This window comes from Tachypleus tridentatus, chromosome 6 (genome assembly GCF_004210375.1).
Source record: "Tachypleus tridentatus isolate NWPU-2018 chromosome 6, ASM421037v1, whole genome shotgun sequence".
In the NCBI taxonomy this organism is placed as follows: Eukaryota; Metazoa; Arthropoda; class Merostomata; order Xiphosura; family Limulidae; genus Tachypleus; species Tachypleus tridentatus.
In genome coordinates this window covers 119,933,471-119,949,805 of record NC_134830.1, presented here as the reverse complement: position 1 = coordinate 119,949,805, position 16,335 = coordinate 119,933,471, and the positions used below count along the sequence as shown (strand labels likewise).

At 32.3% G+C, this 16,335-nt stretch overlaps 1 protein-coding gene across 1 annotated transcript in view; it reads left to right on the top strand.

Annotated features, from left to right (window-relative positions):
- The window catches only part of LOC143253450 (G protein-coupled receptor kinase 1-like), a 54,235-nt gene that overhangs the window by 14,402 nt on the left and 23,498 nt on the right, over positions 1-16,335 (top strand). The window contains exons 8-14 of the mRNA XM_076507355.1: positions 643-734; positions 5,432-5,531; positions 6,345-6,426; positions 8,817-8,947; positions 9,690-9,784; positions 14,046-14,153; positions 15,101-15,167. Of these exons, the coding sequence (XP_076363470.1) occupies positions 643-734; positions 5,432-5,531; positions 6,345-6,426; positions 8,817-8,947; positions 9,690-9,784; positions 14,046-14,153; positions 15,101-15,167 (675 nt within the window). The remainder of the gene's footprint in view (positions 1-642; positions 735-5,431; positions 5,532-6,344; positions 6,427-8,816; positions 8,948-9,689; positions 9,785-14,045; positions 14,154-15,100; positions 15,168-16,335) is intronic.

Below are 16,335 nucleotides of genomic sequence, written 5' to 3'. Positions count from 1 at the left end.
GCACAGATCAAGTAGATTTGTGCCAGATTCAACATATTAAATAAACATTCTATGCAGGTGTTTTAGTGCCATGTGGACCACAATCCTAAAAGTTAGCAAAAACATACCTTCTATATATTTTCTTTTTAACATCTGCCTTACTGTATGTCTTGACTTATCAATGTATTTCTTTCTGAATGTTTAACCCTTAAATGTTAGCTGTCATCAATTGATGCTGCTTTGTACAACATTATTGCTGTTTAGGGTTAAACCATCTCAAAACGAGCATTTTAGAAGTTGTGAACATGTAGCATTACTATTTCTACGTATGTGAAGCTGTGTATTTGTTGTAGCATTTCTCAAATGTTTGCCATTAATGCCTCCAATCTCCAAAATAATTAAGTGACAAAGTAATAAATGGATACACATTGAAATGTGTACTGAATCAAATTCATCAACTTGGCGTGTGTGTTAAAAATAACCAACATTAAGTTTTATACAGATCAATTGAGAATAATGAAAGAAAAAAGGATAGTTGTATTACGTTTTTAAAGATTGTGGTGAAGTTTGACAAGTAGTAACATTACACTTAAAAATTAATGGACCAGAATTTTGTTTAAAAACTTTGTTGTTCAGTGAGATTCTGAATATGGGCTATTTCAGCTGACAATGAATGACTTCAGTGTTCACAGAATCATTGGTAGAGGAGGATTCGGTGAAGTATATGGATGCCGGAAAGCTGATACTGGAAAAATGTATGTGTTTACGTTTAGTATCGTTATTGTACGTTAACACTAGTTTTATTCAACAGGGATTTTCAAGCTTTCAGACTTTTTTTTTTTCAAAAGCTCATCGTCCATCTGTCGATGTGTTTGTAGATGAACTGTGTTTGTAGATGAACTTGAAAACTCTTGTTATCTATTGGCTGTGTAATAAAAAAGACTGAAGAAAAGTATATCAAATTAATGTGATTTATTTTTTCATTTACATTTAGTGTTTGTCAGATCAAAACTTTTTGTTTCCTCACAAGTGAAAGATTTGAATTACATTTAGTCTTAACTGCATTTATTGGAATAAGATCTGGAGTGTGTTCCATTATTATGCATGATGTTGCAGACATTTGTAAGTAGTGAGAATTAATGGCATTCTTTTACTGTTTAGGCCTGGCTTAAAAATATTTCTGTTTGTAGTAGTGTGACCAACTTTCTGAAATTGAGGCCAACTTAAAGATTTTTATTGATGTTTCAGCCTGGAAAATTTTTAATTTCACCAGTTATTGGCTGATTTAGCAACCCATCTAAGAAACTTTGATGACTTTAAAATTTTTCATTACTGTATTATGATTAGAACATTTTCTTAAAAGTTCATGTAGTTTGTGACAGTGTGGGAGGGTGCTACGTAATTACCAGTCAACAGCTTGATGCTGATTGGCCACTGCCTTGAGGTTTGACATCATGGCTTTTCTTGCCAACAGAGCTCTATTGATGTGAATGATATTACTTGTAGATACATGATGAACAAGATGAAATGGAAGAACAAACTTTAAAAGTGTTGGCAACAGTAACTTTGACCTCATTGATGTTCCGCCGACAGCACTCCACCACAGACCACCTAATTCGTCTTGAAACATCTATCAGAGAAGCCTTTCTCAACCGCCACCATCTTGTATCAATATTCTTTGACATAGAGAAGGCTTACGACACAACATGGAGGTATGGCGTTTTGCGAGACCTCCATACATATGGGTTACGTGGCCATCTACCCATGTTTATTAAAAAAATTTTTAATAGACAGGAGATTCCAATTTCGTGTGGGTTCGACACTTTCCCGTTCTTCTTTTGTACAGGAACTTGGAGTCCCTCAAGGCTGTGTATTGAGTGTTACACACTTCAGTATAAAGATAAATGCCATCACTGAACAACTCCCTCTCACTGTTGCAAATGGGCTGTATGTCAACGACTTTCACATCTCATGTCAGTCGTCAAACATGAGATATATTGAGCGGCAACTACAAACCGCCCTCAATTGTGTACGGAAGTGGACTCTGGCGAACGGCTTTAATTTCTCTCTCTCCTAAACTGTATGCATGCACTTTTGCCGTCAACGGGGTATTCACCCTGATCCTGAACTTCATATCGGTGAAGTTTTTCTGCCAGTGGTCCCAGAGACCAAGTTCTTGGGGCTTATCTTTGATTGTAAACTGACCTTTATACCACACTTAAAGCAGCTTCGGGTCAAATGCACAAGAGCACTGAACATCCTCCGTGTTCTCTTTTCTACCAGTTGGGGGGCAGATCGCTGTTCAATGTTAAAGGTATATCGGGCTCTTATTAGATCGAAACTCGATTATGGATCAATGGTCTATGGCTCTGCCAGACCCTTGGCCTTAAAGATGCTGGACCCCATTCATCACCAAGGACTTTGACTCTGCACTGGGGCTTTCCGTACCTCTCCAGTTCAAAGTATATACATTGAATCTCATGAACCTTCTCTACACCTTCGCCGTTTGCAACTATCTTTACAATATGCTTCGAAACTTCATTCCTTACCAAAGCATCCCACCTGGAAATGTGTTTTCCTTCCTCGATGGGCAGTACTTTTTCAGAACAGACGATCTGTCATTGCTCCGTTTGGCCTTCGCATCCGGGCGCAATTGGATGAATTGGGTCTGTCCTTGGATAACATTGCAGATTCCACAGGTTGGCCCATCCCACCATGGCTTATTACAGCCCCCAAATGTGACCTTTCTTTCAGTCACCTAAAAAAGGCAGATACTCCAGATTGGAAGTTCCGTGTTTATTCAATGAATATCTTTCAAACAATCATTCAGTTCCCATTTATACAGATGGTTCCAAATCAGGTAATTCAGTGGGCTCTGCTATGGTTTGCTATGGGTCAGTAGTTGCGTGCAGAATCCCTTCTACAGCTTCTGTGTTCACTGCTGAACTGTATGCCATATCTCTTGCCCTGGATTATATTGCAACTGAGCAGTACTCCAACTGCACTATTTATACTGATTCGCTTAGTTCTATACTTGCCTTGGAATCGCTACACGTTAGCTCACATCCTATTCTCGCTGATATTCGAAACCGACTGGCCCATTTCTCATTAGCAGCTACTTCAATCCAGTTTTTCTGGATACCAGGCCATGTTGGTATTCGCTGGAACGAGCTTGCAGACATGGCAGCTAAATATGTCTGCTTCAGCACCATCACTCCTATGCCTATTCCGTACATGGACTATGGTGTTGTCTTCAAGGCTCGGCTCCGTGCCAGCTGGCAGTCCATTTGGAGTGAGCAACGTGACAACAAACTTTTTCAAATCAAACCCAAAATTGGACTTTGGCCATCTAGCTTCCATAAAGTTCGGAAAGAGGAAGTTGTTCTCACTAGGCTACGCATTGGTCACAGTTTTTTAACTCATCATTTTCTTTTATCTGGAACTGATGCACCAATGTGTAGTTTGTGTAACACTCAAATCACTATCAGCCACGTTTTACTTTCTTGCCATCGTTACAATTCTCAACGACGGCAATATTTTAAACATATTTTTTCCCAGGGTCATTCTGTAACATTGGACAGAGTTATTGGTGATGGTGACTCTGTCCACCTTGATAATGTTTTTAATTTTTTAATGGCCATTAATCTTTTTAATCTCATTTAAGTGTTGCATATTTATTCATTACACCTTTTTAATTGTGGTTCCTTTTTTACAGTTTTAATCTCTCTCCTTCAATTTGACATTGGACAATGGCCAGAACATTAAATAACTCGACACCAGGACTGGAAAGGCCAACTTCAGGTGACTAACGCTACTGTTTGAACTGCTCGTTAGTCGTCCTGGCGAGTTGTTATCATACTTTTGCTGCATATCATTTCACACTTTTACTACTTAACTTTTTAGTACTGGCCATATTGACTCATAACCCAGAACCAGGACTGGAAAGACCAACTTTAGGTGACTGACGGTGGTTTTTATACTTACCTGTTAGTCTTCCTGGCGGGTTATGATCATTACCATTCTGCTACAGGTAGTTCTTTACAACTTTGTTGACTGGATATCAACGTTGGTTTTTACGCCATTTTCTGTTTTAATTGCTGTTTTGCTTTTATCTTCAATTACTTTTACAAATTTTACTCCATTTACTTGACTTTTATCTTTTTACTGGACATTTGGCTACTCATTATTACGATTTTGCGGAGTGTCTTTTAAAACTTTTATTCTTTTACATTTTGATAATAGCTGCTCTGACACATAACCCAGAACCAGGACTGGAAAGGCCAACTTCAGGTGATTGACGGTGGTTCTTGAACTTACCTGTTAGTCTTCCTGGCAGGTTATGATCATTACCATTTTGCTAGAGTAAATATTTTATAACTTTGAAGACTGGATGTCACCATTGGTTTTTACACCATTTTCTGTTTTAATTGCTGTTTTGTTTTTACCTTCATTTATTTTACAAATTTTACTCCATTTACTTGACTTTATCTTTTTACTGGACATTTGGCTACTCATTGTTACAATTTTGCTATGTATCTTTTAAAACTTCTATTCTTTTACATTTTGATACTGGTTGCTATGACACATAACCCGGAACCAGGACTGGAAAGATCAACTTCAGGTGACTGACGGTGGTTCTTGAACTTACCTGTTAGTCTTCGTGGCAGGTTATGATCATTACCTTTTTGCTAGAGTAAATACCTTACAACTTCTTATGCTCTGCCTTCTATCTTAACATTGTAGACTAGGTGTCAACATTGGTTTTATACTTTTTTGTTTTACCTTCATTTCCATTTATGTCTATTACTACATTTATTTATTTTTTTATTTTATTTTTTTTACATTTTTACCGAATGTCTGGTGCAGATAGCCTCACTGCTTTGTGCCATAAAACACTAAATCAATCAATCAACCTCATTGATTGAAGTCAATATTCACCAGGAAGTGTGTGTTGTGAAAGAATTTAAAATTTATGTGATTTTCTTTAAAGAATAAACACCTATAGTAATTGTTTTCATAGTTTAACACCTGATTTAGATGATAACAGAACTAGCAGTGTTTCTGAAACTTTATTTGCCAACAAATTCAGTTTAAAAATTTACCTACCTACCTACCCTCATGTTAAATCAGTTTAGGGTTACAGGAAACAAAAAATATTTTTAAGCCTAGCCTTATTTTATTTGTTACTAATGAGCATATTAAGATAAAATTGCACCATTATAACTGAAATATTACAGTGAAAATGGAAATAATATTTGTTATTATATAATATTGAAATAACTGTAGTATCATGATTTTTTTATTTATCACAAAAATTGTTAATAACTTCAATTCTTAACCAATTCTTTGCTGAAAAAATAAGTAAAAGGTTCCAGTGATAAATCAACACAGTTTAAAAATTAAATAAACATTAAGAAGAACACTGGTTTAAATATTACCATAATTATTTAAGGTATGCCATGAAATGTCTTGATAAGAAAAGAATTAAGATGAAACAAGGAGAAACATTGGCTCTTAATGAACGAATCATGTTGAGTCTAGTCAGTACTGGGGTGAGTAAAAATATGATACATTTTCTGTAAGTTACATAATGAATAAATCTTGTTTAATTTACTTAGCATTATGTTAACGTGTTCTTTGTAGAATTGTTTCAGTTCTAAGTGTATGATTTTGCTAAACTATTATCAGAACTTGTTTTTGACTTGATGTCCCTCCTCATGATAGCGTTGAACCAAAACTTAGGGAATTTAAGAAATTATGTGTTGCTCTATGTTCATTATGTATTTCTGTTCTATGAATCACTTTCCAATATTGCTATTAGTTTTTTTTCATTTCATTTTCTAATAAGTCATTGATATCTCCTCATTTTTAACAGTTTTATGGCTACTGCCTATACCATATTTTACAAGAAGCATTAAAGACTGTGCTGATACCCACTGGATGAATCATTGTATTCTAAACATTACAAGTTTTTGTTTTATGGTACTATGTATTCATGGTTATACTGGCATATATATATATATAAAATTAGCTGTATTAATTACTAGGTTCAAAATGGTAAAAACCCTATACCACAAGCACTTTTGAGAGGCAGACCTTTCTTCTTCAAAAACAAACTTTTCAAAAGTTCTCCGGTTTCAGGGTTTTAATTATTTTGTATCAAGATGTTTTGAAATTATATATTTTTCTGAAATCATTAATTAGTGTTTAATTCTTGTCAACATAGTGATGAGAAGTAATTAATAATTCAAGGAAATCAATCTTGTCTCTAAAAACTTTTTAAACCAAATAGTTCTTACTGAGCTTTCATACATACAATGCATTTATTGTGAATTTTAGGGTTTTTTTGTTGTTGTTTTTTCTAGGAAGACTGCCCTTTTATAGTTTGTATGACATATGCATTTCAAACTCCAGACAAATTGTGTTTTATTCTTGATCTCATGAATGGTATGTGTAATCAATATTTAGCTTTAAATTCACATCCTATGGGTTAGTAAAATTCAATAAATATGGTGGTGAACTGTGTACACCCTTGTACAAATTAATTGAAACAAGACAGAAAATTAAGATTTTTTTCAGTTTTTTTGTTTTATTTCTGAGAATCCAAAAATTACTCACAAATTAATACTTTATTTTTCAGAAGATCATTAATCTGCTTTGGCATCGAGTCCACGAGTTGACTGCAATCTTTACTAATTTTTGGATCGCAGTACCACACCTCAATTACCTTATCTTTCATAATACAGTCTTTTCCCCGAAGTCTTTTTTTACAAATCGCCCAAAGATTTTCAATAGGATTTAAGTCCGGAGAGTTTCCAGGCTAGTTCAACACCTTTATTCGTGTTGTAGTCATAAAATTCTTCACAAGTTTCGATGTGTGGCATGAAGCCAGATCTTGCCAAGAAATGCCAGATCCATCTGGAAATCTCTTTTTCAATTCTGGAAGGACTCTTCTCTGCAAAACTTCAATGTACTGTGGTCCTTGCATCATACCTTCTATGATGTGTAAGCCTCCAATGCCATAGTAGCTGAAAAAGGCCCAAAACATCATTCAAGGGATGTTTTATGAACTGATTGATGTAAGATTCTCAAACTTTCTCACCTGTACGAAGAAATGAGTCTTGTCACTGAATAACACCTTCCTCCATTGTTCTTGCATCCAGTTCTAGTATTTCAGACCCCATTGAAACGGTTTTTTCTTCATTAAGTTGGTAAGAAGTTGATTTTTGACTGGTCTCCTTGCCCTTCTGACGCAATTTCAAATGATGTAATATTCCTCAAAATTTCATCATATATCCCAAAAATAGATCAACCGAACTGCAAAACACGGCTAATGACCTCATCTGTGAGAAAAAATGACTATTAAAGGAAATCAGCAGGTCCGAGCCTACACCGACTGCCATGTTGGAAATATTGTAAAATGACCATTTGTTTCAATTAATTTGCACAAGGGTGTATATAGGTTGGTACTTGATAAAGATTTAAATTTCAGACTATGCTCATTTGAATGAAAATGCTGATGTAGCTTCTTGTGGAATGAATAATAGCATTAAAGTGAGCATATTAAAACTTCTTCCAGAAATTGTTGTTCTTTCTACAGTAATGATAAGAGATAGGAATGTATTAAAATTTGTTGGCTATGAAATGAACATATTACAAGTTCTGTTCATCTAGGAATTATTTGATGTCATTGCATAAACTAATAAGAAAATCTGCATACCTGACCGAGATGACTGTTGTATAGGTGTGAGTTAAATATGTGACAACCAAGATGACTGTTGTATTGGTATGATTTACGGATGTGACAACCAAAATGACTGTTGTATTGGTGTGAGTTACAGATGTGACAACTGATATGACTGCTGTATTGGAGTGAGTTACAGATGTGACAACCAAGTTAACTGTTGTATTGGTAACAGTCAAAGATGTGACAGCCGAGATGACTGTTCTGTTGGTGTGAGTTATGGATGTGACAACCAAAATTACTGTTGTATTGGTGTGAGTTACATATGTGACAACCAAATAGACTCTTGTATTGGTGTGAGTTACAGATATGAGAACCAAGATGACTATTATTGGTATCAGTCAAAGATGTGATAACCAAGATTATTCTTGTGTTGGTATAAGTCAAAGCTGTGACTTTTTATGAAGCATTTTAGGAAAAGTGTAAAGGAACTGCCGACTATGCATCGTCGTTTAAACACTCAGTGTTTAAAGAATTCAAAGGAACAAGTCGATTGTTTACACGTTATAACAAATGAACATCTCAACTGTATTTTTCTGGAGTTAAGATAAATTTTGTTTTCTTTGTGAACTGTAATATTTGTATATTTAATTATTTGTACAGTAAGTATAAAGAAGTTTTGCAGCTTTACAGTGACCTGTCAGTGCATCAACATAGTTCATAACACAACGGAAAATATTGATCTTTTTATGTTTTTTTATTTTATATGATTGACATTATTATATATGCTCCATTTATTGTTATTTATCAAGTAAGGGCCTTAAGGAGAATTTAGCTTGTTATTTTATATTCTAATGAAGCAGTTTTTTACCATATAATTAATTTGATCCTAGTATTTTAGTTAGCCATGTCACCTTGTAAGTGCATCTAAGTTAAAGAAAGGCCACTTGGCCATGTATGATGGAGATTTCTTTTGTTGCAGATGTGTAAGTTACTGTTGTATAGTAGCAACAAAGTGTATTTTACTAGCTAATTACACTTTTGTATTATTTATTCAAGACTGCTAATTTATGTGTATATATATGTACTTTAATGTATTTTAGTTTTTTTCAGTGGAGTTGAATTTTTACTAAATATGTCTTTCACTGAACAGGTGGAGACCTGCATTATCATTTATCTCAGCATGGTGTCTTTAACGAACAAGAGATGAAGTTCTATGCAGCAGAAGCTGTTCTTGGGTTAGAGCACATGCACAGAAGACATGTAGTTTATAGGGATCTCAAGGTCTGTTTACTTTGTTTTTGGTTCTTTAAAAATTACCATTTCATATGAGTATGTGGATTATGATTTTTATATAGCAATGAAAATAAGTCAGAACCTAAATAACAGTAGAAGTGTAAGCCCGAATGCTATAACTTGTTCAACAGCTTAGGAAAAGCCATCAGAGCTTTCCAGTTTCTAGTGCTTGGTGCTTTCTTCTGGATAAGTAAATTGAACAAAGGGAAATACAAATATAATGTCTTAATGATATTTTTCTAAGTCTTATTTAAATCATTTCAGGTTTTTTTTATTCTAAATTAAAATTATTTTTGTCTTCCTCTTCAATTTCTACCTATTACTTCACATGAATAGTTTTTTGTTATATTTGATTAATTAATACATTATGGCCCCTTTTTGGTCTTTTTTTTTTTTTCTTCAAAAAACTGAAACTGTTATTAAACCTATTTTTACTGTAACTTGTTATGACAAGTAAGTATTAGATCAAAATCACTGGATTAGTTTACACTTAAGTGTTGATGTTGTTCTCTTCAAACTAATTGTAATTTTACCAATGAGAGTAAAGTTTGGAGCTGATTTATGTGTCTGTGTACTGCAAGCAAATTATTTTATTTTTTACTAAAATAAATAATTATTTAAAGGTTTCTGTTGTGTTGCTAGTAAGTGTGTTTGTAACTGTCTTTTTTTAAGTTAACAAGAATTTATTTCTTATACATGTTGGTATAAAAATTAATTTTATGGATTCTAGCCAGCCAACATCCTTCTGGATGAACATGGCCATATTAGGATATCTGATTTGGGATTGGCTTGTGACTTTTCCAAAAAGAAACCTCATGCATGTGTGTAAGTAGCATTGAAAGTATTTAATTATTTTTATATAAGCAGCATACAGTTCTTTTATATTGTGTAGTGGACATGTGATTCACAAATAATATATTTCTTTTCATGCAGTGAGCATGATTTGATAAAGAAATCTTATACACAAAACAAGCCTATATGAAGTATTTTCAGTTGGTGATTTTGATGGAGATGGGTGGGTTGGTGGGATTGTAATTTTTCTATTTTAAATAAATAAGTAGAGATAAAATAGGAGAAATATCTTTCCTGCAGAATATTGTCATCAATTTTGATTTTTTGTTTTAGTTTAATATTTTCTCAGTTCTTACTCTGATTGGCTGCAAAGTTAACAGAAATAACCAGAGACTGGATGGTTTCATTAGGTGGGATTTTTTTATCTGTATTTACCCTGTATCTGAAGACAGTATCCCTATCATCATGGCTATCCTTTATTGTGTGTGACACAAGGTTTTAGTGACCAATTTACATTCAAACTTTTACAAATCTTTTTGTTTATGTTGTACCAATTAGTATAGCATAAAATCTTAACTAATAACCCATATTTTAATAGTATACAAGTTTTATGTTCTTAGTTTTGTAAGGCAATATTTTACAAAATCCTGAATTTCCACCAGTGTGACACATCTTCTCTAGGCATGTTCTCTTCTCTATTTTATCCACTACTGATATGAAATTACATGTAAATATTATTCACTATAAAATTGTAATTGCCCAAACAAGCCATAATGTTTATAGCCTTCAATTTTGTTTGGGTACAGAGCTATCAAATAAAAATATCAAACTCCTCTGGCCACACCCACCTGTCACATTCTCTTTTTTTAGGATTTGTTAATAGTTCTGGCTTAAGCTTAGTTCTCTATTGCTTACAACCAGTAGAAAGCCAATATCTATATCTATAAAATGAGGTATTGGATAGCAATGTCTTTTGGATAGAGAATTCTCAATTACACTGTTAGTATAATCTTCATTCTCACAGGAAAGATAATGACTAACTTGGAGGAATTTGTAATAGCTCTTGTTTCATAGTTGGAAATCCAGAAAGATTTTGACAGTTAGTGGAAATTATTTATTTTTTGCATATTATTAGTCTGTGTTCTTTGGTACATTATTTAATTAAATAAAAATTGTTTTGTGCATTGCTACCATTAGTATAAAAAGTAGGTTTAAGTGTTATCAACAACCAACAGCAAGAAAAAAACAATTAGGAAATCCTTTTTTTTTTCATGTTTATTCTCTATTTATTATTATGAAGTAAATAAAATTTAAAAATAGGGAGATCTTTAGGTTAGTTAAGATTAGATTAGGTAAATAACAATAGTATAATAAAAATGTTTTAAAAGCGTGTATGTAAGCAGTTCAGAGTAGCTCATGGGTAATGTAATTCGATAGTGTGACACAAGCTGCATATTTTTCGAGTGATTTACAACTTACAGTGGTGTGGATAGTTATAAACAGATGTTTGCTCTTACAAGAAAGTTTTGGGTAGATTTAAAATAGGGTACCTACCAATTCCCTTCCCCACACACTGACCCCGATGTTTCCTGAATATTTCACATATACTTTCAGAAGTTAGTTATTCCTATATAAACATTTCACCATTTTTTATTTCTTTTTTAGGTTACAGTTTTAAAGGTTTCTTAGTTTATGCTGTAATATTTAGTTATGACTCAGTATGAGACCTCATCTAACAAACAAAAATACTCTATATAACACATGCAACTGTAATTTAATAATAAGAAACAATTTCACCATAGATTTGGCATCCTGATGGTATTCTTATCATAGATTTGAAGCTCCATGAAATTATATTGACCCAATCAGTGATATGAAAGTGTCCTGAACATTTTTTTCCTGAGTCTAAACATCAGTAGATACAGAAAAAAATTGAGGAAAGTTTCCAATAAAAATAGTAGTAAGTACTTTACTGGTAGGTTTGTGACCATGATAGAGCAAAATAATGTTTCATACATATCTTTCTTCTGTTTATATTTATAGCTAAAGAGCATTAAAGGTTAAATGTAAAAGGTCAGTTACTGTAAAATCTTGTTCTTTTCTATAACATACAAAAAACTATTGATGTTAAAGGGCCAACTTTTGGAATATGTTTATTTCTCTTCTCTTTAAGCTAGATTAATGGTAAGCTTGAATGCTTATAACACTAAAAATTTGGAATTTGTGGTTGGCACTTAAAATGCTCTTTATACAAGAATTTATTAATATGTTACTAGAGAGTGTTATAAAACCTTGGGTGTTGTTTAGAGGTAACGTATTATTGTTAGAAAAACATTAGATAACAGTAATGTTGTTAAGAAGCTAAACAGAGCATTCTGAGTCTGCAGGTTTTTCCTCCCATTTAGCAGAAAGTCATCAGTTACCATGAATTGCCATAAAGTGATTAACTCTCTCAGCATGGGCTTGGTCTATATGACAGACCACGTGACCTTTTGTACTCGTTTAAAGTCTTTTAAGATTTAGCACTTCTAACTTTCAGTATTATGTACACATCTTCACAAACTTTGGCAGTATTTCAGATAATACTACAAGTCTTCAACATACAAAGTCATATTTTTTATTGAAGCATTTTAATAAAATAACATGATTTCTCCATTAATATCTTGAGTATTTGTTTTGAATAGTATGTATGAAATGTAATTTTCATGTTAAAATTAAAAATACTTTTCCTTAACTCAGATTTCGTTTATGTAATCCCCAAGACCTCCTAAATACATTTCAAATATTTTCTCTAGTAAAACTTGATAGTTTATGTTGTTTTCTTCAATGTAACTCCAAATTTTACCAACCTTATAACCATCAAAAAGAAAAATTGAAAATCTAAATTAATCTTTTTTTTTTTCTAGAATGACTTCACATAAGATAAATGACTGTAGTTTCAATATTACAAAGTAGTAGCTCTAAGATTATGACAGTATATATCTATTTATAAGTTGTAAATCACTCAAGACTCGTGCAACTTGTTATGCTATTGAATTACATTATCCACAACTAATACAAGCAGCTCACGTTTTTGTTATATTATTATTTATCTAATGTAATCTTAACATAAAGAATAAACGTGAAAAACAAGGCATAAAGTACATATCAAATCATTTTTCTTGTTTTTGATTGTTGAAGAGAGTTAATCCTAATTTTTTTATACTACTCACAGTATTGCAATTAATGCTTTTTTAATTAAATAATGCTCCAAACAATATAAACTAATAACATGTAAAAAATAGACAAATTCCATTACCTTTCAAAACATTTCTGGCTTTCTAATTCTAAAACAACAGTTGTTACAAATTCATCCAAACTAGTCTTTCACTTTCTCAAGGGAATAATGTTCTTACTCTGAGTGAAATTGACATTTAACGAGTCAGAACATAATGTTATACAATACGTCATTTGGTAGATGAGAACCTTGAACTTTTATAGGTTATAGGTAATATATAATTGAGCATAAGAGAGAATTATTAATGAAGTATGAAAGAGAGGATGCAACATAAGGTCTGATTTTCTGTTTGATAGATGTGTAAACAAACAAGGTTGAAGATTATAATAAATGTGGTTTATCTGACCAATGGCAATTTTATACAGAATAATTTAAGTTTAATTTTGTACTTTTTAAGGGGTGGTGGATAAAATAGGGATGATGAAGTTATAAGAGAAAATGTGTCGTGTGTCACACTAAGGGAAATTCGGAATGATTTTAAATATATCCCTGTAGAATTAAGAACTTGAAACTTGTATACTACTAAAATATGATAGCTAAGATTTTATGCTATTCTAATTGGTATAACATAAACATAAAGTAGTTTAATCAAAGTTGTGTTATTCTCAGTAAAGGATATTCATGGTGATAGAGTGAAAAGGTGTAAAATTTACCATAAAAGTCAAACACTGTTGAAGAGTGGTGTTTCTTTATTGAAAAAGAAAGCTCTTTGAAACTGCCAAGGCTTTTGAATATTTTATAAATGTAAAGGTAATACATTCTTAATCATCTTTGTCCATGTTGTTGGTCAGTATTAAGCAGAATGCTGTAGAGCTGTGAACTTGTGAGAAGTATTTAGATACTGGTGAAATTAAATAGAATAGATTTTAGAACTTGTAAGTAAAAAAAAATAGCTTACACATGATCAGTGATGTCTAACTATGGTTTAGCTTAATTATGTTTAATATTTATGTATTATAGAAAGAGAATTGTTTTGACTTTAAATAATAATGTTAAAAATTGTTGGTCTTTTAACAGAGGAACACATGGGTACATGGCTCCAGAAGTTTTGTCAAAATCCACTGCCTACGACTCAAGTGCTGATTGGTTCTCGCTGGGTTGTATGCTTTATAAACTGCTCAAAGGGTGGGTACATTTTTCTTTACAACATTTTGTATACAAAGTGGCAAATATAATTAGTTCTTAAAGCTCAACTCCCCACCCCAGTGATTCAGCTTAAAGCTTATAACACTGAAAACTGGGGTTTGATATCTGTTGTTGACACAGCACAAAGAGTCCATTGTGTAGATTTGTGTATAGCAAAAAACAACTCAATTATTTTATTTTTTTATATAAATAGTGTTCAGAACCAGTTCAAACACCTTAATAAAGTACTGTATCTTGGCTTTTGCTATAATCAAGGTTATGGTTCGAACAAAGGCTCGGCTCAGTCTTGAAGACTAAGAATCATAGCTTTGACCAGCTTCTAACTAGTAGCTTCAGAGTTTAAATATATAGATATATCTGCCAAAATGTAATAAGTTCAACTTTAAATAAATTAGTATTCTGTTAAGGACATTTGTATGAAGTGAGGCTAAAATTTCCATGAAGAAGTTAAGTGATATAAAACTACAATTTTTAGATGTATATTGAATAATATCAGGGTGTATTAACTGAACAAAAGTTAGAAAGAAATTTAGTCTCAGAATACTTGAATAAAATACTTTTGTATAAATTACCCAAAGCTTAACATTCTGATTTGTGTGCAAGTGCATACAAAAGGAAAACTAGTGTCAGTACTTGTATTATCTGGTTATGAGTATATTTTTAAAATAGTCTTTGAGTGAAAGTTAATGTTTTTGTATCACTTCTTTTGCACTGTAGAATAATAAGGTCATTAAATAGATATAATATTTTGTGTATTGTCTTGCAGTTAAGCTTGTTTGTTCATGTGATTATGTAATGTGTCAAACACAGCATTACCTTTATAGTGTATTAGGAAAGAGTGTATTATTAAAGGTTTTATATTGTAGCACAAAGTCTCATGTTGCTGTATTTTGAGTAATTGTGAAGTGTTTACTATTTTTCATCAGCCACAGCCCATTTCGACAGCATAAAACCAAAGATAAACATGAAATAGATCGCATGACACTGTCAATGGTAGGTAGATGATTTAATGTTGTAGAACCATATAATTTTAAAACTATTTCATTAAGTAATGAAAATTAGCAGTATTAATAATTGAATTTGTTACAAACAGTGTATTTCATATAAAAAACAGATGTAAGTGTACAAAAGTTTCTAATTGTTTATATGTTTGTAATAAAAATAACACTAATGTAGTGGCTTCACGAGGTCTTGTGTTATTTTTGTAACTGCTGCTTCAGTTGTTTGAATGTGCTCATACTTATTGCCATGATAATGCATTATAACAAGACATTAATCTCTACTGTAACAAGCTAATGCTAAGTAAGAAGAGCATGGTCAGTTTTAAGTGACAGATCATTATATACTTTGTTCAGAACCTCCATTGTTGGTTAGCATTAGTTTCCAGGATCTTGTGTAACTAAAGCAAATGCTTAAAAGTTTATTGGAATCATCTTAGGACATTTGAAAGATATTTGGTCAAGTGGAATGAATTATTGTGGTTTTAGTTTCCTTTGTTTTGGATTAGAAATATTGTTTGAACTTGTAAACTTTTGTTATATTTTTAACAGTTTCAAGGGATATGTTCATGTTTTTATTGCAACAGCTGTTTGGGTCTCTTATCACCATAGCCTTTGTTGTTGTAGATGAGAGCAGTGCTTCAGATTGGCTTAGAGTATGATTTTGAAGTCTGCTGATGTACTTAATGCTTTACAGACTTTGTGTATTTCTTTCCATTAAAACATTAATGACTGTACTTTTTCAGTATATTATGTCCTTTGGCTCAACGTATTTAACATTTGCACTTTATAAGTGTATTTCTTTAGAAAGAACTCTAACATATCTTCCAGTCAATAAAATTACTCTGGTGTCATTGTATTGTTGGGAAATCACTGTGAACTAAGTATGCAAGTGCTAAAAATGTTGCCATAGCTTAAATCTGCAGTTAGAAGCTGTTGCATTAGCCTGTACAGCTGTAGAGTTAATTATATCTTTAATCATTCATAAAGCTTGAAAGACCATATGTAGTAGTTTTAGTTAACATGGTAAGTTTAAATACATCATCACTGACTTTCACAGATGTTATAGAAAGGATATAGCTGAAACAATAGTTATTTATACTTTGAAGTTTATTTGAAAAATTGATTGACAACTTCTATAAATTCTTCAAACTAATAATAAA